This window comes from Juglans regia, chromosome 12 (genome assembly GCF_001411555.2).
Source record: "Juglans regia cultivar Chandler chromosome 12, Walnut 2.0, whole genome shotgun sequence".
In the NCBI taxonomy this organism is placed as follows: Eukaryota; Viridiplantae; Streptophyta; class Magnoliopsida; order Fagales; family Juglandaceae; genus Juglans; species Juglans regia.
Window position 1 is genome coordinate 9070989 of NC_049912.1, and position 22600 is coordinate 9093588.

Here is a 22600-nt window from a genome sequence, read left to right on the forward strand (position 1 = left end):
GAGATACTAGAGTATCGGCTGGTGAGACATCTACATAGGCTGAGGCATCACGCACATCTATTCACGAGGAGATGGCTGGCATATTGCGTGCTGAGATCGACGTACACATATCAGCAGTGATTGATGTAGTGCATACTGCCATGTCTGAGTTGCGTACAGAGATTATGGCTATCGTCTTTGGGTTACGTACAGAGGTTAATGAGTTACGTACAACGATTAATGCCAATAATGCAACTCAGGTCACGCTCAGTACTCGACTGACGCAGGTAGAGACACAATTAGCTGTAGTCGAGGATGTGTGTAGAGACCTCGCAACACAATAGTTTCTATTTTTTATTTATATTTTCTTTTGTTATAGTTATGAACAATATATATGGCGTTTTGATAATTTGCTTTATTTGGTTGGTTAATATATATGTGGTTGATAATATTTATTTAATTAAAAATCTTATTTAACATAAAAGAATTCATTAAAATATTTTAAAATTAATTACATAAAATTAATTAATGAATTTGTATATATGATATATATTTTTTATATTTTGAGTTTCTTACCGAGATTAATATTATACCTTCGAATGTATAAATGTGGTGCTTAAATATGTTCTAACTAAATATATTCCGTTCGAACAGTTTAGAAACATTCCCGCCAGGATTTGCCACCAAATATTTTCCGTTTGAATAAAAAAAATTATCGCTCGAACGTTTTTGAACTTTCCCCGCCATAATAAATTAATTCTCTGTCAAATTTTACTGTTCGAACGTATATTTTCATGTTCGAATGGGAAAGATTTTTTGAGATGATTTAATTCATCACAGAAAATACTGTTCGAACGGTTATTTTAACATTCGAACGATTTTATAAAGTCATCAATTTTTTAAGACGAAATTTGAATTTCGTCCCAATAAATGACTTTTAGGGACGAAATTTTTCATCCCAAAATCTCAAATTTGTTGTAGTGAAAGTATATTGTTTGGCTTAAAACGTTCTAACGTCATGAGTGACATGTGAACTAGCATGCTCTATCATGCACACGTGCATGCTCTATCGTACGCACGATACACACGTGCATGCTCTATTGTATGCACGATGTGCATAGTGTTAGAATGTATGATCTTGCTTTGAAATTTGAAATTTAAATATTCGAACATGTTGTAAGACCAAAACAAGGAACATGCTATTGAAACATACTATTAGCTAGATCAAAGGAAAATAAATATTTAGAACATAGAGAGGAACAAAATATATAAACAGAAACAACTGATGTTGTCCATTATATTAAATTAAGAGCATAACATTTTAAGACATAAAAGTATATATACAAAAGTCCAAAATTAGAATGCACAGCTCAGTAGTTATTGCTCGTATAGTCTTGAAATTGATCTGCCAACATATTGACCATATCATTTAGGATATACTAAATGACAGCCAAATGAGGATATCTTGTCCTCTAATGATGTTCAGAGAGGCCCAATATGTGCATCAAACCATCCACCAGTGTGTGCGGTTATCTCCAACATCATTCCGACATCATTGCATCAACCTAAGCAAGGCGCGTGTCCCCTGTGGCGCCAGCTTGCGGCTCCCTACTAGTCTAGTCGTGGGTATCAATACCAGCTTCAAATTGGATGGATGGTACAAGATCTGATGTAGGCCCAACCTCATGCTGAGCACTGGCCTTGGCTTGTCCAAGGCTGTGCCTATGTGATGTCACGTCAGATGAGCTAATCTGCTTGACTAGCCATTCCTAAACTTGGGATGTCACTCTTCACTACAATAGCAACCGACTAATGATTAGCCAATATGGAAGATTTTTGGTGAAGATAACACTGGAATCATAATGGATCATCACAAGTATTCATAAAGACAAGCTAATAGGATCTCTCCGTGCCAACCGGTGAAGGAATTGCACATGTGCCCGATTGAAGGTTTACATCCCACTGGGTCTATGTTTGTTAGTTGCAATATCCTAAAAAATGAGAGCAATGTGTTCTAGTGGAATGAATTATAAGTCTCGAACGATGTGCGATATCTCCCTGTGAAAGTCCAAAAGCCCTCGTCATGGTCATCATTATGACCAACAGTTTCAGTGCTGTTTGACGGAGCACCATCTATGTTTGTCGACTCGTCCTCAATAGGAGCAACACTAGTAGAAGTCCCAACATCCAGTGCTTGCTCTGCCAGAACCATGGAAGATGAGGTCTTGGATACTCAAGGATTTGCAATAGCTCAACAAAGATATCTGTCGATACCTTAAACTGAACACCCAGCAGAAATATGGTATGCTTATCTGCGAAGTATGGCATGTCCCACATCTGAATGTAGAAATCCTGAACCATATCTAGATAAATCTTCCCCTTGCATGCGATATATAGGTCCACCTTTTGTCAATGAATATGGACCTCAGAGTTTTGTCTTCCCATGTAAGAGAGTTAAACTCGTCTATCTTAATCTCACGCTCTACCATAATGGTTCGAACCCTGAGCCTCGTAGGGTTCCTTTCCCACCACGTTTCCATGTTGTTAATTGAGACATTATAAATACCCTAGCAGAAAAACACAAATAAATCCATCAACATGTGTCATTTTGTGATTTTATAAATATTTATATGCAATATGATTGTTTAAAATCTATGATATTCGAATAGTAATTCGAACTAGGCCAGATAGGTAAGGTTCACACCATTTAAATTAATGTGAGAACTAAATACTTGGCATTTGAATTACAAATATAACATTCGAACTACAAAAGATACATGCGAACAACAACCCGAACGTTGGAATAATATCTTATAACATTCGCATTATGAGAAAGGAACATGCGAACATTAATAGTTACTATCTTTCGAACTATACTAACGTATGTTCAAATGTCTATATTAAATTCCAATGTATAGTAGCACATGCAAAATATGTGTGTCGTATTGTTGTTAGGTGCAAACGTTATAATATTTTGACTGTGCGAACATTAATATTCTGATGACGTTGCTACGTTTGAATGTATGATTATATGTTCGAATGTAAAAACTATGAAAGCTCGTAGATGGCTAAGTATTCACATAAGAACTTTGAAACTGTTCAGAGAGCATAACTAGAGCAAATAAGGGAGGTGGCCTAGTCGTGCGTGGCTCATGTCGCCCAAGCCAACGAACTTAATGAAATTATAATAACCAATTATCATTTGATAATATCATGATAAAAAAGGAAAGGCACTGATGAAATGTTTACTTGCACACAAGTCTCATCTTGGTAGTATCTGAAAATGAAATGGATAGAAGAATGAGAGTTACTTTCATCTTAATTACACAGCTTGACGAATATAGTGCTTCAGAGGTGGTTTTCGATTAGGTTTCTTATGTTGAAGAATGTGATGTTGAGTAGTCATAAAAACTCTTATCCATTTTTTAAAGAGCATTGCTATTCATAAGCCCATACACCACACACCAAGATTTTTTTATTTTTTTTAAATTTTTTTAAAGTTTTTTTTGGTTTTATTATTATTAAAATAAGTGAATTATTCTACTCATAATCCACATACCACACATTTGGTAAGAGAATAAAATTAAAGAAATCATAAAAAGGATGGTGTGTGGTGTATGAGGCTTAGGAATAGAATTTTTCTTTTTTAAAAGATAGAGGATTTCCATTAAAATCAAGAAAATGTTTTCAACCATTTTCTAGATATTCAAATGTGTTTTTTTTGGAAATGGTGCAGAGAAGATGGGTGCTAAATAGGGGTGTTCATCCGGGTTCCAACCCGGAAACCCGGGTCTACCCGGATTTTAAATCCTGGCCGAAACCCGGGCCGGATGAATCCGGGTAAGACCCGGGCCGGAACCCGGGTGAGTCCGGATTTTTCAAAACCCGGATTCCGGGTTCCGGGTTGAACCCGGATTTTTTTTTTTTACAATTTACAAAAACTTTTTTATTAATTAATTTTACAAAACCATTTTTCCTACATCTTGGGTCGGACATTACACAACTCGAATAGATTGAATATCTAACTTGCACGACAGATGGTAGATACTGTGATTTTAAGTCCCTATTTTAATCCCTCTTGAACTTGGGGTTGATCAAGACTATCAACGATTCAACCTCAGGTCCTCGAGACATGTTAAACAAAATCAAAATTCGGACTTTACTGAAATATTAAGTAATTGAAGGGAAAACAACAGTGGGCTCGCACATCTTTGTCCAAATTAAAGCTACAAACTAATCAAAATCAGAGCAGCTCAATCATTAAAAAGGTTATGACACCCATCAAATATTGCTTTTATCAAACCAGTCCCAACACAAAAAAATGCATCTAATCAAACTGTAATTTGGCATCCAAATTACGCCCACTTCACTCTCTGGTAACGGCTTACAGCATATACATTATCAAATAAAACCCATTCTTCCAGTTCCAGTAGTCAAATAAAATCCAAATCTATCAAACTTACAGCATATACATTATACTCATGTTTAACAAAAAAAAAAAACCAGATCTTACCCAAACAAAAGCTACACAAGCCGTAGCATTTCATCGTTGTCATTCCAAGGTAATAAAATAGACCCAAATCGGAATAAAACGGACCGAAATTGCAGAGAACAAACCTTGGGTCACGAGGATGAGGCGGGTTTCTTCGTCGGCACTGAGGGAGGTAGGCTAGGGTTTTTTCGTCGAGCGAGCGAGAGAGTGAGAGTACCAGAACAACGACCGAGAGGCAAAGGTGTACGGCGAGAGAGATGGGGCGACGATGAAGTAGATGCGGCGACGGGGTCACGATGGTGGCGGCTAGGGGCCTAGGGCTTCTGCTTCTGCCGCAGCGCAACGAGGGAGAGAACCAGAGACGAGAGAGAGAGAGAGAGAGAGAGAGAGAGAGAGAGAGAGAGAGAGAGAGAAACACACGGATTATATTAAAAGACCCGGGTTTAAACCCGGTACCCGGGTCCCCAACCCGTACCCGGACCGTGTTGGTCCGGGTTTTCGCAATCCGGGTTCCGGATCCGTTTTGATACGGGCCGGAACCCAAACCGGAATCCAGTTTTCCGGGTTCCGGACCGGGCCAGGAAAAAATCGGGCCCGGATGAACAGTGCTAGTGCTAAACACGAAGACAAGAGATGAGATATTAGACTTGTAATTAGGCTTTAATCTCGTGTGATAGGTTCTATCTTCAAAAGCGATAAAAGAATGAGGTGTCAATCTCTTATTTGATGGTGTAAAACATGACATTTACATCGCATCTATTTTAAAGGTAGTCTCTACCAAAACATGTAATTTTAGAGAGTGATTTTAAATCGAAAAGCAGTTTTAGGCTATTTGTGTGTAATTATTACAGAAAAAAAAATGTTTCTTATTGTTGGTTGGTCGCTTTTGCCCCTATCTTTCTAATTGTGCTTTTTTTTTTCCCCAAGCTTTTTATGTTTGTTTTTTTTTACCATAAACCCCCCAATTTTTTTTCTGTTCTTTTCCTTTTTTTTTTTTTTTGGTAATGAAAGACATTTCATTAATCACATAGTGTGGCTTTCAACCAATACAAGATGATAAATACAACTGGCTATAGAGTCAACATCCAAGAACTCGGATGTGAGAGTCACAACCACAACTTCCCTAGCAAGTGTGTGTCACCCCATTTTTTTCCCTTTTGACATGCCTTATTTTCCAGAGTAACTGTCAAGTGCCCCACAAATTATAGAAATCACATCTGAATGGGCCATCAATTTCCTTCTTATTTAAAGAAGCTTCAACAACTTTCAGAGTCTCCTTAAAAAAGAACATGATGTAGATTGAGCTCCTTACATAAAGTAGTTGCTTCCAATAAGCCCCTAGCTTCAGCTATAGAAAGATCCACACATTAACGTAGAGGTTTCATCAGACTTACTAAAACATGGCATCATCTCTAATAACAACACCAATACCAATCTTTTGATTATCAGCACTGATAGCTACATCCCAATTTGCTTTGACCCAATTTGGTGGAGGGGCTCCCCACTGTGGTGGTTGAGATTGTGTTTTCACCAGTTGAGTTCTTATAGCCTCCATTGCAACTTTATAAGTAGAACATTCATTTACAACATTACTATATAGAACAATGGGATCTTGGAAGGAACCTTCAAAAATCAATTTGTTTATTCTCAGCCAAATTGATCTAGCAATAACAATAAATAAAACCAGATCCTGTGATATTAGTCTCTCCATCATCTGAACAAAGATTTTATCAAAAGCCAGATTTGTGATAACTGCTTTCTAAAAAGCCTTATCTCCTAGAAACCACACATCTTGTGTTGATGGACAGGACCATAGGATGGCCTAGAGATTCAACCTCCTATAAACAGATGGGACAAGCAGCTTTTGCAACCACATTTCTCTTAAATAAATTTAATTTAGTGGGAAGAGCATCAACACAAGCATGCATGCCACATGAATACTTTCACTGCATTTATTGTTTTCAAAGACCTTATTTTATTCCATACATACTGAGGCACAGACTGTTGTGAAGATTCTCCTCTACTGCTCTAAGATGGCATACATAGGTGGTAAGCACTTAATGATTTGAACTATATCATCATCATGATTAAAAATAGCTTGAATTAGATCCATATTCCACCAGCCAACCCTTGTGTCAATCAGTTGTGAAACTAGAGCATTTTCAGATAATATACTCACTGGAGATTGAATTCCATTTGTTTTAGTCTGTGGGAACCACTGATCTTTCCAAATGTGGACTTGCTGACCATCACCAATTCTCCATACCATTCCCTCATTCAGTAAATGTGTTGCATGCCAGATATTTCTCCAAATGTATGAAATGAAGGCTTTGATCCTAATGTAGCAGTAAGAACAAATGAGTGCGGGAAGTATTTGGCTTTGAAAATTTTACTTGGAAGGGAGTTTGGAGAATTTAACATTCTCCATGCCTGCTTGGTTAAGAGTGCATAATTAAAGGACTCAAGATCCCTGAAACCCATTTCACCATATGGCTTCCCCATACACAAATAACTCCAATTTTTTCAATGTATTCTAGTCTCACTGTCTTGATTGCCCCACTAGAAATTCGAGATCAGAGAGTTTAACTTCTTACATAGACATTTAGGAAACAGAAATACACTCATACAATATGTGGGAATGGCTTGCAAAACTGATTTAATGAGTAGGGGTGTAACGGGGTCCAGTCCGGTCTCATTTTGAACAAAATTTAGGACCAAACCGTTATGCACCGATTTTACATTTTCGAAAATCGAGTAGGCACTGGTTAACCTCTTAAGCCGGTACCTTCGACTTTACCGGTTCCAGTCCGATTCAGTTCGATTTTTCGGTTTTAATAAAATGCAAATTTGTTAAGCAATAAAATGTTATTAATATATATATTTTACGTGTAAAGCATATAATCAAATAAATTTTCATGTTTAAGATTAAAATTTTATGTTATGAATTATAATAACATTATCTTATATATAATTATAATTTATATTATTATATATTATATATAAAAACTTATATAATATTTAAAAAATTAATTTAAAATATATTAAATAGCGAACCGGTCCGGTCCTAAAATGCCTAGAACCGGAACCTAGGAGTGTAAATTTAAACCGAAAAACTAGAAAACTGATCCAGACCGGACCGAACAGGACCAGTTGGTCCAGTTTTGAACCGGTCCGATCCGAAACTGGTTCCTATATTATGAAAACCGGCTGGACCTGGTCCTGTTTCGGTTTCGTAGTTTTCGGGACCGGACCGGACCGGACCTGTTGGAAAAAATATATATATATAAATTAATTTTATATATTATACAAAATATTTATATATATATAAGTTTTATATATAATATATAATTATATATTAAATTTTTATATATAATGTATATAATTATATATCATATATGAAATAATTTCATATTATAATTTATAAATTATAACATAAAATGTTAATCTTAAATATGAACATTTGTAATTTGTTTGATCATATGTTTTTAATATAATTATATATAAGATAATATTATTATAATTTATGAAATAAAAGTTTAATCTTAAATATGAAAATTTAATTGATCATATGCTTTAAACATAATATATATTAAATTATTAATAACATTTTCTCATAAGAAGTAACAATTTATTATATGTTTTTTACATTTTAAAAAAATCGGAAAATCGGACCGGACCGGATCTAAAACCGGGAGTACCGGTTTAGGAGGGTAACTGGGGCGTAATCGGTTTTGAAAAATGCAAAACCGGTATATACCGGTTTGGTCCTAGATTTTGTCCAAAATCGGACCGGTTACACCCCTACCAGAACTAGACTGGTACCGGCCGGTTTGGAACTAAGGGAACGGGTCTCGACTGGACTAGTTCCACCGGTTCGGGCCAGTCCGGTTTGGTTTTCCAGTTAAATTTTACATCCCTATTAAGGAGTATTTCCTTCCTTGCCATAGACAGAAACTGTCTTCAAGTTAATCAACCTACTCCTCACTCTGTCAACCAATCCATTGAGAGCAGTTTTTGATCAACCAACCAAAGAGGGGAGTCTCAAGTACTTACCAATGTTAGAAGAAGCCATCGAACCTGCAATCTCCATGAAATATTCTTTAGTGGAAGAGCCTGTGTTTTTACGGAAGAAGAGGGATGTTTTATCCCTATTGAGGTACTGTCCTTATGCAAATTTATAGAGACCCAAAATGTTATTTAGTCTCATCCATTCATGTACATTTGCTTTACAAAATAAAAGAAAGTCATCAGCAAAAAAAAGGTGACTCATTTTCACCACCCCTTTAGCTACAGGTACACCAGATAACAGACCTTGCTGCATAATAGCAATTAATTGAGAACTTAAGGCTTCAGCACAAAGGATGAATAAGTCTGGTGACCGTCGGCAACTTTGTCTTAACCCTCTTTGTGGAGTAAACATTTCAAAAGGTACCCATTTAACATAACTGAAAAGGAAGAGGAATTGATGCATTTTATAATCAAATCAACCCACTTATCTGCAAATCCCAATTTAGACAGCACAGATGCTAGAAAGTTTCACTCAACTCGATCATATGCCTTACTCATATCAAATTTCAAAGCCATATATCATTGTCTACCATGTAGTTGTGTTTGCATAGTATGGAGTGTTTCATATGCAGCCATGATATTATCAGTAATTAGGCGCCCAAGAACAAAAGCACACTGATTTTGAGAAATAATAGTTGGCAAGATAAATTTTATTATGTTTACAAGCATCTTGGTAATAGCTTTGTAGACCACATTACACAGGCTTATGGGTTGAAATTCAGTAACAGACTTTGGGTTTCTACCCTTGGTAATCAACACAATATAAGTGTAATTGATGTCAGCAATATTTCCCTCTCCATTTAGAAAAGACAACACTGCATTACATACCTCATCACCAACAATAGACCAATGAGTCTAATAAAAGCAAGCCCCATCTGGACCAGGAGCTTTTAGAGGGCCTATTTGAAATATAGCTTCCTTAACTTCTTCCCTTTTGAAAGGCTTTAACAGATTGAAATTCATTTCAGGAGTAACTTTCTCTGTAAGAGCAGAAAGACATGTTATAATGTTAGTTGGAGAGGAAGAAGTAAATAACCTTTGGTAGTATTAGTGAAAGCATTGCCAATTCCTTTAGGATCATTAAACACATTTCCTTGTTCATCCATTACTTGCAGTATCTTATTTCTTTTTCTCCTCTGACCTGCACACTGATGGAAATATTTGGTGTTGCGATCCCCTTGCTGTTGCCATGTTGATCACAATATGATCCATGCATTCAAGGTACAACAAAGTGCAAGTTAGTGATCATGCATAAAAGTTTGCCGGGGCGTTATGTTTTCAATGGAAGTCATGGACATGTAGATGCATTTCCATATAGAGAAACGGCCTAGTTGTTTGCCAAATTACCTCTTTTGCTTTGGAGAGATTGACACTCATATGGAAACATAAATTCTTTGGGGGTGACTTGAGAAATGTCTTTTCTCCTATAAATACTTTTTGTGGGGAAGTATTTGGTCTAAGTTCTGTGTTTTGCTAAGAAAGTGATGGAAGTTTTAGAGGTAAAGTTAATACATGTAAACTAAGAACTAGAAAAAGGAAGGATCAAAAGAATTTAAAAGAATTTGTAGTTGGTATATCACGGGGGTTTGGGTTTGCTTTTTCCTTCCTTTGTCTTTAGTATTTTCTACTTTGACTTCTTTGTGCGTGGAGTACAGAATCTTCAGATACAAGATATGGCACAACATATATACTATGGTTTTATGATCGACATTCTCCATAAGAGGTTTCGCAAATCCTATTCATAAGCAGGAGTAAAGGACACACTCCACATTGTTAAGTGTTCCAAGCCTCTTCCGCAAAATTTAGAATTCCTCTCCCTGCAATGTTGATGAACAATTGTGAGGGTGGATCTTTAACTAATACCCTCTGGAATGGTGAATTGATGTCACTGCAATTCTATCTTTCTTGTTGTTTGTGGCTATTCTAGATCATTTTCAGATGAGAAAAATGGGCTCCTTCTTCAATTTGTATATTGATCAGGATGGGAGAGAAATTAGCTAAGCTTAAAAGGTGTAACAACTAGAAAACTTTAAAGTTCCAGGACTCCAATCAGTTTCCTGGCCTCCAGCAAAGGACTCTGGTCATGTTAACCATGGAAGCTAATAAAATATGGGAAAAACTAGATGACAAAGAAATAACTAGTTGGAGCATGAATCTTCTTGTCATATTCCTTATTTTGGATGCACCTTTTTCTTCTTTATCTGGCAGTTATAGTCGTGCATGCTAGTGGTGCACCCGAACTTCCTCTTCATTTCTCTCCACATGCCAACTTTCTCTTTTTTGACACTTTGGCTGCAACCACTCTGGATCTCTTTCCTCATCATACAGCATTCCCTCTCTAGTTCCATCACCTTGTGGCTCATTTTCTCCATTTCATTCCTCACTTGTTCCTCACCACAGTCCAGCTTCGCTAGATCATCCCCTCCCACCTCCTTTCTTAATTTGTTGTCAGAATCCTGAATCTCCCCCAAGATTGTGTCGCGCAGCTGCAGCTGCCCCACAAACAAAACCTGCACTACCACCCTTAATGGCAATCTTTCATTTCTGGCTGCATGTTCACGAGCTTCAGGTGACATCTTTTGGCAATCCAGCACCAGGCACACTTCCTCTCTCTCTGATTCGGTCAGGTATCTATGATTGAGCAAGTAGATGTCAATAGCTCTATAAATTCCATCAGATCTTCTTTGAGTTACCAGCGATGCTGCAATTAATATATCTGCTAATGAAACAAATTCCGCTGGCTTCAAATCTATGTTACTCGAAACCTCTGCCAAGAATCTCTCCAAGAGTTCTGCCACTGCAATTAATCCTGATAGGTTGGAATGAGGGTAGTTTCCATAGAAAGTTTTCAGTATCTCCCTCAAGCACTCAATATCTTCCTTGGAGTTTCCTTGAAAAGGTATAAAGAGGTCTTTGACGGTGGCCTCCTCTAGTTGTTTTCCGATCCGGACCTCGAAACCATTTTTGCAGTCAGAGCTTGCTTCCAAAATTAATGCGGATCGCAGCATGTCAAACAATACCGTGCAAGAAAGGATTCCTCTCTCATGAGATAAAAGCCTTTCCACAGCTTCAATGACTTCCCTTTCAGAATTCCTCTTATAAATTGACATTTTTTCCCTCCCTGTGGAGATGGATGAAACCACCCACTTGTTTGCATATGCAGAGAGGGATACAGCCACATTCTTTGGTGGGACAACACGCTTATTCATTGCAAGAATGATAGACTCATAAAGTAGGAGAGGCAGCACTGTCAAATCCTCAGACTGCCTTTCAAGATCAAAGAGCCTTCTCCTTGCATTTGTCCTATAGACAATGTCAGCATCCTCCCTATCATCAGCACAGATCAAATTCTTCATTGGTTCACCAAGAAGGCTAGGATCTGCCAATGCCTTTGCAACGAGAGACTCTATACAGGCATCTACCAAGCCATAATTGACAGCGTGCTTGTATATGTTTTCCACGGTACAGAGAGCCTTAATTGTTTCATTCCAGCTAAGGAGGACTCTTTGTTCAAAGAAAGTAAGGGCCTTGCGTAAAAGATTATTTCTGCTATGACTTTCAGTCATCTTTAAGTGGAAAGCAAGGCAAGTGACTGGTACAACATTCTCGGTGGACAAGTCCAGTTCATACCCATAGCAGAATTTGATGACAAGATCAAAAGTCTTTGCTTCAGCTGGCATTTCTTGGAGGAAATGAGAGAGACCCTCCTGGGGGCTCTCTTTGAGTATTTCAGATATTTTTGCTGATCTTGCAGCCAGAAGTTCCTACATAAATATGAATGGAAGTAGTACTTGAAAATGTATATCTTTGTATATGCTGCAGTAACACTAGTTTACCAGAAAGGAAGTAATAAATGCAGAAAAAGAGAAGGGATTCGATAACAGAGAAGAAGAAATCATAAATGGCGCACACGTACAAGAAGCTGCACATCTTGGGAAGCTGCTGCAGGCTTCAACAACCTGAGAATAGGGGAAGGGGCAAAAAAATAAAAAATAAAAAAGGCAAACATATCTAGAAATATAAAGAAGAAATTAAGGGGCGGGGAAGGAGGTTTTTACCTAGACGATCCACCTGTTTTCCCGCTCAACATCATTGCAATACTTTCACTATAGCACTTGACAAAGCAGAGGAGTTGCTGTTAGGTGTTGTTTGTTTTGCTTTATCAAATCCTGGTAGTGCAAAACTGGAAGCTGAAAGTGCTGGCTGTTGACTCTGGTTTATTAGCATATACCTCTTCATACCCAGACAGCACACCGAATTGACCCATTGGACAGAGTTAAAGAGAGTCATATTTTCTGAAGTAAAGGCAAAGATAGATACATATATATATGTTTTGGAATGTCTAGTTGTGAATAGTTTAACATTCCAGAAGAAAGAAAGGAAGAGAGAAAAAATTTTCTGAATGATTTACCAAAAATTGCATGAATTGGGTGGCAGTAGAAGATAATAGTAAATTTGAGACAACAAAAAAGATGCTGTACAACCATTAAAGCACACGACAGTCCTCGTTTGTTTTCACAATTTTTTTTAATTCATCTCATTTCATTTTATTTAATTATTATAACTTTTCTAAATTTTCATATAAAATAAAATAAACAATTTTAATTTTTTCAAATCTCAAAATAAGAATAATATTAAAATATATATATTTTTTAATAATATTTTATTTAACTTTCAATTTTAATCTCAACTCATCTCATCTCATCGCATCTGTAAAAACAAACATGGAAAATTGTGAAGCCTGAACAGCAAATGCTTAAAGAAATGAAATTTCTGGAGGACTTGGCATCATCTGATGAGATTACTTGCATATACAACGTGTTGATGAGTCTAGCCGCAAAGATATGTACTTGAATATGCATATGCATATGCAACATGTGAAGCCTTCTTTTTCAAAAACCAAATTGTGAAAGATAATTTGTTTTCAACAGTTCAAATCTCTATATTATTATTTTTTTCTATTTCTTTTGTTTAATGTATATTCTATGAATAGCATAGCAGAGATTTCAGAGCATGAAAGGACTGAAACCATGTGAAATCATAAATCAGAGGCTCCTTCTTTATTAAGATTATGCACCTTAGAACTTTGAAACTACTTAAAAAGGAAGAGGAAGAGGAAGAGGAAGAGGAAGAGAAGAGCACGCTTACTGGGAAAGAGGAAGATGAAGAGCAGAGCACGTTTCTGTTGTGTTGATTTTTTGGAGTAATTAAATACACCCTGATAAGAGAAATGTGGAGAAACTACAGTTAGCAACATTCAAGAGATCAGCTTTTATCCTAAACACATGGATTCAGTTATTTAAATTTTTGGGTATTCGATTTTGTTTTAAGATTCTATCCTACACACATGGGTTCGGTTATTTTGAGTTGAACATTGACTAGTTTTTCAAATAATTATTTCAAGTTACAGTAGCAACAGCAAAATTTTTCAAACGATAATAATGGAGTTACGTATCATTTAATAACATGTAAGGTTACATGCAGATGGTTGCTTGATGCACGTATCAAGCAAGGAACTGCCTGCTTCGATACTACTTTCAAATATGTGGAAAAAATATAAGAAAAATGATATTTTCAGTCACACTAGTGCGCAGTCTCTGCATATTTTTTTTTTTTTTAAATAAGTAAATCTAGAACCTATATAAAAAAATTATTCTTTTAGTGATGACTCATATTTTTTTTTCGAAAAGAGTACGTGAGGACTGCACGTTCCAAGAGTATATAGCATTAACTAGGGGTGTAACCGGTCCGGTCCAGTCCGGTTTTGGATAAAATCTAGGACCGAACCGGTATGTACCGGTTTTGTATTTTTCAAAACCGATTATGTACCGGTTACCCTCTTAAACCGGTACTTCCGGTTTTACCGGTTTCCGGTCCGGTCCGGTCCAGTTTTCTAGTTTTTTTAAAATGTAAATTTCACAATTTGTCATTAAAAATTTGTTTATTAAAAAAAAAATTGATTTAAAAAAATTGATTTATATTTTTATTAATATATTAGACTATATAATAGTATTAATATTAGACTATTGATATAGTTATAAGTTATATATTAGTATTAGTTATAAACTTTTATTGATTTAGTATTTAACATTTTATGTAATAATTTATAAATTATAATAAGAAATTATTTCATATATGAATATATATGTTATATATAAAATTTCACATAAAAATTTATAATTATACATTATATATAAAACTTATATATATTAATATTTAATATATATAAAATATTTTGTATAAAACTTATATATAAAAATATTATTTTTTATTTTTTTTAATCAACCGGTCCGGTCCGGTCCAAAAAATCCCGGAACCGGAACCGGTCGGTTTTTACGTTTTAAAAATCGGTTTCGAACCGGACCGGTTCAAAATCGGTAAAACCGGTCCGGTTCGGTCCGGTCCGGTTTTCCGATTTGAGTTTACACCTCTAGCATTAACCCAATTACCCTCTTTTAACCTCAAAAAGACAAAATCATTTGTAAAAATCTAAGAAGAGTAATTATGTACAATATTATACATTTTGGCTAACAATCTCATTTTGTTAGTGTTTTCTTTTTCAAATTTTGAATTTTAAAATTTTCACAATTTTCAATAACTAACAGTGGTAGGGCTGCAACCCGAGCTCAAAGCATCGGATATGTGCCCGACCCGACCCGGACATCTATAGTGCGGATGACAACCCGATCCGAGCCGACTATTAAAAACAAAAAAGGGGTCAAACCCGTATGACCCGACTGATCTTAAAAAAAAAAAAAAAAAAAAAACACACAAATGTTTTGGCTCAAATATTTCAGGCTCATATGTGTAATCTTAAGGGGTTCGTCAACTTTTTGATGGGGGCTCACGTAGCCGTCGATTTGGTTCTGACGCAAGTTACTCCCCACCCTCCGATCACAATGATTTGGGGTCGCTAGCAAGCTGCTACTGCTGCCTTAATTAATGGTGTCGGTTATGTAAACGGGTCTGATGAGACTGACGGGAACACTCCCATTTTCAAATTAATTAACAATAATATAATATTATTATTTCTTAATTATAAGAGTTGCAACCAGAAAGCTGGCGAGAATTGTACCGATTAAATACATAAAATAAATCCAATATTAAAGTACACGTGGCAATCAAACAATGATTGCTTAACCTTATAAAAAAACTAAAAAAATTACAGATTAAAGTACATTTGAGTGATCATTAAAGCAGACGTTTGATTGCTTTAAAAAAAAAAAGACGTTTGAGTGATAAGTATATCTGCACATACAGTACTACAGCAATCTAAAGATGAAGTTTGAGTGAGTGAACCAATGCCCAAGGCCCCAAGGTCTATGAGCTAACCCCTACCAATTGGCAATCGGTTTCGACCAATATAATACATAGTGAACCCGTTGTTTCACTTGACCAGATGAAACCAGCTTTTGTCGGGTGGGCCAACAACGGGTCTTGCGGACGAATCGGTTTAGGGCCTTTTATGCACAAGCCTAACTAACACACCAACATGTATATTTATGTAAGTAAAAGTATAAATATAAATAGCATTTTCATCTAAGAAATGATAAAATACACTAGAGTACTGTTACTTGGCCATCTGAAACTTACTGTTTAGATGACCCTTGTGACATGGCACCACCATGTATTCGAACATATTAAAAAATATATATTCAAAATAAAAGGATGTTCGAAAATACAAAAAAGATTGAAACCTTAGGGCGTTCAAACATATTAGCTTAATGTTTGATTGATTTTTTTGGAATGAGTTTTGTGTCGATAGCCATAAAATTTTTTCTGGTCTAATTTTATTTGATGTAAGGGTCCAGAGGTTGAGCAACATTGATAAGATTGTATGCAGCAGTAGCTAACAGTTGTTGAAGGCTCGTGGAAAGAGTCACGCAGCAGCAGAAATAAGGATGGAAAGTTAGTTTTGTTAGTTGAGGGGTTGGCAATACGATAGGTCATGGTGAAGATGTATTCTTGTTTGTTGTTTTGGTTTAATGAAGTGTAATTGAACAGTGCCGTTCTATTAATTGTCAACTATAAATACAGAAGCTAAGAAGTAAAAGGGCATGAAATGATTCAAAAGATTTTCCGTCCCATTCTCTCCCATTCTCTCCTTGTTCTCTTTCTCTCTACATTCTCTTCTGTAATTCTCTCTCTCTACTTCTTGGATCTTCTCTCTCTTATTCTTGGTAACTCATACTCTGTAAAAGGGGCTCATGACAATTGGTATCAGTAGTCATAGCTGAAGGAACGCGATCCTATGCACAAGTGGTGGATTCCTTGAATAATCTTAGACAGCAACAAGATCGACATCAGAAGCAGCTTGAGGATACAATTGTTGTTCAAAATTGCAAGAATCGATAAGGAGAATTAGGATAAAAGGTTTACAGAAGTGATACATTAGATCTCAAGAATATCAGTTGATGGATCAATCGCACATGAAGAAATGCATGAAGACAATGAAGAAGTACCTTGCCGTGAACAAGTTGATAGAGGAATTTTTAAAAACATCAAAGTAGAGTTTCCAAGGTTTTCTGGTGGAAATCCTGTGGCGTGGGTGTATAAGGCTAACCAATACTTTTTGTACCATCAAGTACCTCCAGGACAAAGAATTTTTTTTACTTCCTTTTACGTGGAGGAGGAAGCCTTGGTTTGGTTTTAGAACTCCACTAAAGCATGTCTATTTCATTCTTGGGATGAATTTACTCAAGCATTGCAAGTAAGGTTTGGATTATCTGTTTATGATGATCCAATGGAGGCTCTTACAAGGTTGAAGCAAGTGAGTATAGTAGCAGCCTATAAGACATAATTTGATTTGATTTCTAATAGGCTCAAAGGAATTTTTGAGAAGAATAAGCTTAGTTGCCTTATAAGTGGCTTGAAAGATGAGGTGAGGTTCACTATGAAGATGTTTAATCCCAAGAACTTGAATGATGCGTTTGGATTGGCCAAGATTCAAGAACAGAATATTTGGAGCACAAGAAAGGTGTGGAAGACTACCTCATATGATTCGGGGACTAGTGTGCAGAAATCAATTCAGGCTCCTTCCATTTTGGGATCACCTCCTCGAGGGCAGGTTATTTCTAAAATGCCTTTCCAAAGGATCTCAGAAACTCAGATGCAAGATAGAAGGAAGAAAGAACTTTGTTATTTCTGTGATGAGAAATACTATAAAGGCCATAAATATGCAAAACCAAGAGTGTATGTTTTAGAGGGTATGGATTTATCTCAAATGGAGTCATGGGAATCAGAGGAAGAAACTGAGCAGTCACAAGAAGATGATAGTCAGCAGATGAAAGGAGTTGCTGGTGCTACTTCAATTTCAGTTCAAGCCTTGGTGGGAACACCAAGCCCAAAAACTATGAGAGTTCTTGGCCATATTAAGAAGAGAAGGTTGACTATCTTGATAGACACTGGTAGTACCCATAATTTTGTGGATACTGCAGTGGCAAGTAAATGCGGACTAGAAATACTGCAGTGGCTAGTGATGGGAAATGTAGTAATGTGGCCCTACATATACAAGGTACAACCTTTGTATCTGATTTACTTATCTTGAATTTGGGTGGTTGTGATATAGTGTTGGGAGTACAATGGTTGCTGTCCTTAGGCCCTATCCTTTGGGATTTTGGCAAGTTGAGTATGCAGTTTACTTATAAAGGAGTTTTGACATGTTTAAAGGCATTAGCTTCCACTTCTAGCAACCTTGTTGATAATGTTGAGGTTGCCAAGCTATCTCCAATGGAGAGCAAGGGATTATTTTTGCAAATAACTGCATTTCAGTCTCAAGAGGTGTTGCATGATGTACCTCAGGATATATTGAATTTGTTAGCCAGATTTCAGACAATTTTTGATGAACCAAGAGGCTTACCTCTACAGAGGTCTCATGATCATCAAATACGTCTTAAAAAAGATTCTACACTAGTGAGTGTGAGGCCATATAGATATCCATATTACCAAAAGACTGAAATTGAAAAAATAGTCAAAGAGTTGCTACAGTCTGGTGTCATTAGGCCAAGTCAGTCACCATTTTCTTCACTTGTCCTTTTAGTGAGGAAGGGGGATGGTTCTTGGCGAATGTGCATAGACTATAGGGTACTTAATGAAGCCACAATCAAAGATAAATACCCTATACCAGTGGTGGATGAATTGTTTGATGAACTTTTTGGGGCAGCTGTTTTTTCCAAACTTGATTTAAGGTCAGGCTACCATCAGATTCGCATGAGGGAGGATGACATTTTCAAGACAGCATTTCGAACACATGAGGGTCATTATGAGTTTCTTGTAATGCCCTTTGAACTCATTAATGCACCCTCCACATTTCAAGGTCTTATGAATGATGTCTTTAGACCATTTTTAAGAAAGTTGGTCATTGTTTTCTTTGATGATATACTTGTATATAGTAGAGATTTGCATTCCCATTTGAAGCATTTAGCCACTGTCTTGAACACCTTACAAGAACATCAATTGTATGCAAAGAAATCTAAGTGTCACTTTGCTTGCCTTGAGATAGAGTACTTGGGGCACCTCATTTCTAAGGAAGGGGTCAAGGTAGATCAGAAAAAGATAGAGTCAATGATTAAATGGCCAGTGCTTAAACCTGTTAAAGCATTGAGAGGGTTTTTAGGGTTAACTGGTTACTATAGAAAGTTTATTCGAGATTATGGCATCGTAGCTGCTCCATTAACAGCTTTGTTGAAGAAAGAAGCTTTTAAATGGTCTGAGGAAGCAACTAGAGCATTTGAAGAATTGGCAAGCTATAACACAGCCTCCTATTTTGTCCTTGCCAGATTTTTCTAAAGTATTTGTAATTGAATGTGATGCATATGTGAGTGGTGTAGGGGATGTATTAGGGGTGATAAATGGTCCGGTCGGACCAAACAGACCGACCATTCGGTCCGGACCGGATGGAGATTGAGTCCGGTCGGTCTCGGTCCACGTTTTAGAGGATTGAAAAGTTTCGGTCCGGTCCACGGTCCAGGGTTTTTTTGGACCGAGCCGGACCGAATAAAAAATAAAAATAAAAAAATATTTTATATATAAAAAATTGTACAATTAACAATATAAAATTTTAAGTATGTTATTAATACTTGTTAATATTCTATAAATTAATAATATTTTATATATATCTTCATCTAACCTATCACTATTAACAATATAAAATTTAAAATATGTTATTAACATTTGTTAATATTCTATGAATTAACTAATATATAATATCAATTAGTTAATTATATAGTAATTATATAAATTAATAATATGATTTTCATCTAATTTATTATCATTGACCATATAAGATATTTTTTTATTAAGTTTGTTGCATAATTCACATTAATAAGTCACTTAATTTAATTTAGTATTTTAAATAATTTTTTTTATTAATTATTTAAAAAAATAAAAAAAATTAGGCCGGACCAAATGGAGCGACCGGACTGACCGGTCCAATCCCTATGGGTGTTCAGTTAGTCCGGTCTGGAAAAATGATGAACCAAAAATATTCGGTCCATCGCCGGACCGAACCGGACCATTTGCACCCCTAGGCTGTATTGATGCAAGAGCAAAGGCATTTGGCTTTCTTAAGCCAAGCTTTAAAGGGAAAAAATATGCAATTATCAACCTATGAAAAGGAATTTTTGGCTTTGGTCTTGACATTCAAAAAGTGGAGGCCTTATTTGTTGGGTGGTTCATTCATTATTAGAACTGGTCATCATAGCTTGAAGTACTTGTTGGAACAGAAGGTTGGGGCCCCTGCTCAATAGAAGTGGCTCTCTAAATTGCTTGGCTATGAGTTTTCTGTGGAATACAAAAAGAGGGTGGAAAATAAAGTGACAGATGCTTTGTCCAGGAAAGATCAGTGTGAGAATGTTCATTCTGTGCTAGCCATATCTGTTCCAAACCCTACTTGGTTAGAAGAGATTAAAAGGGCATACGCTGAAGATCAAGTGGTGCAGCAGCAATATGTGATTTTGCAGCAGGATCCTACAACAATCTCATCTTTTTCTATTAAAGGAGGAGTTTTGTTCAAGAAAGGAAGGTTGTATATTCCTAATTGTGCTGACTTAAACGTCAGGATATTGCATTTCATTCATGCAAGCCCTGCTGCAGGTCACTCAGGCTTTCATAAGTCATTGCAGAGAGTAAGATCTGATTTCTATTGGCCTGGTATGAAAACTGAGATAAAGAAATTCATCAAGGAGTGTGAAGTTTGCCAAAGAAATAAAGTTGAAAATGTTCACCCAGCTGGGTTGCTTCAACCCTTGAAAGTTCCTCAACCAGTTTGGATTGATATATCTATGGATTTTGTGGAGGGATTACCTATATCTAAATGCTACTCAGTTGTTATGGTGATTGTTGACAGGCTTTCGAAATATGCTCATTTCTTGCATTTAAAACATCCTTTCACAGCAGTTAAAGTGGCCTCAGTTTTCTTTGATCATGTTTTTAAATTACATGGCATGCCAAAATCCATTGTATCAGATCGTGGCTCTACCTTCCTCAGTTCCTTTTGGAAGGAGTTCTTCAAGTTACAAGGTGTGAATTTGGCTTATTCTTCAGCATACCATCCTCAAAGTAATGGTCAAACTGAGGTTGTAAACAAGTGTTTGGAGCAATTTTTAAGGTGCTTTTCAGGTGAAAAACCAAGACAGTGGTCTGAGTGGTTAGCTTTGGTTGAGTGGTGGTACAATACCAGTTTCCATACCTCTACTAAGCTCACTCCCTATAAGGCAGTTTATGGTGTCCCACCCACTCCCCTTCGAGACTATGTTCCAGGTCTCTCATCTAATCAAGCTGTGGAAGAATTGTTGAAGTCTCGTGAATAGATATTAGACATTTTGAAGATATGTTGTTGGCACAAGAGAGAATGAAATTTCAGTATGATAAACAGCATACTGAGAGGACTTTTACAGTGGTGGATTGGGTCTATTTAAGGCTTCAGCCTTATAGACAGAAGTCCTTGGCAATGAGGAGAAACATGAAGCTATCACCTAAGTTTTTTGGTCCTTTTCAAATATTGAAAAGGATTGGACAAGTGGCTTATCGCCTTGAGTTACCTCCCTAATCACAATTACATCTTGTTTTCCACGTCTCTTGTTTAAAGAAGAAGGTTGGACAACATATTTCTCCTTTGACAACATTGCCTCCAGTGAATGTTCAAGGAGAAATTGCACCTGAGCCTCGGAATATTCTACAGCGCTGTAGCAAGAAGGTGAACAACAGAGCAATGGTAGAAGTTTTAGTTCAATGGGAAGGAACTGATGCTGACCAAGCTACATGGGAACCTTATTGGCAACTAAGGCATAGCTTCCCTCACCTTGTGGGCAATGTGCTTTGAAGGGGAGGGGTATGTAAGGGTCCAGAGGTTGAGCAACATTGATGAGATTGTGTGCAGTAGTAGCTAACAATTGTTGAAGGCTCGTGGAAAGAGTCACATGCAGCAGTAGAAATAAGGATGGAAAGTTACTTTTGTTAGTGAAGGGGTTGGCAATACGACAGGTCGTGGTGAAGATGTATTCTTGTTTGTCGTTTTGGTTTAATGAAGTGTAATTGAACGGTGCCGTTCTATTAATTGTCAACTATAAATACAGAAGCTAAGAAGTAAAAGGGCATGAAATGATTCAACAGATTTTCCCTCGCATTCTCTCCTTGTTCTCTTTCTCTCTACATTCTCTGCTGTAATTCTCTCTCTCTTTACTTCTTGGATCTTCTCTCTCTTATTCTTGGTAACTCATACTCAGTAAAAGGGGCTCATTACATTTGATTATCTTTGAGTGTGATTTGTTTTCTCAGAGCTTGCAATAAGTTAAAATAATTTGTGGGTTTCGTTGGGTAAAAGATGGGTAATACAATATCACCAATACTCTCTATGCATACGTTGGTTCGCAAGATCAAGAATTGTTGTGGTGAGATTGTTTCTTTAAGCATTACGATGGATTTCAATGTAAAACTCTTTTAAAACATTGAAATAGTCACCGATGGGTAATTGAGCTTTTTTTTTTTTTTTTTTTTTTTCCTGAGTAATATAAGTTCATAGGTTCTTTGTTTTTAACTTTCTTTTATGTTGCTATTAGTATT

At 36.5% G+C, this 22600-nt stretch overlaps 1 protein-coding gene across 1 annotated transcript; it reads right to left on the reverse strand.

The window, feature by feature from the left end:
- Positions 1-10449: 10449 nt before the first annotated feature.
- Positions 10450-13760, reverse strand: LOC109001529 (BTB/POZ domain-containing protein At3g03510-like). The gene is made up of 4 exons (XM_018978861.2): positions 13688-13760; positions 12598-12772; positions 12456-12498; positions 10450-12303 (listed from the first exon to the last, which is right to left on the reverse strand). The coding sequence occupies exons 2-4, from the start codon at positions 12630-12632 to the stop codon at positions 10711-10713; spliced, it is 1671 nt and encodes a 556-aa protein (XP_018834406.1). The 5' UTR covers positions 12633-12772; positions 13688-13760; the 3' UTR covers positions 10450-10710.
- Positions 13761-22600: the final 8840 nt, after the last annotated feature.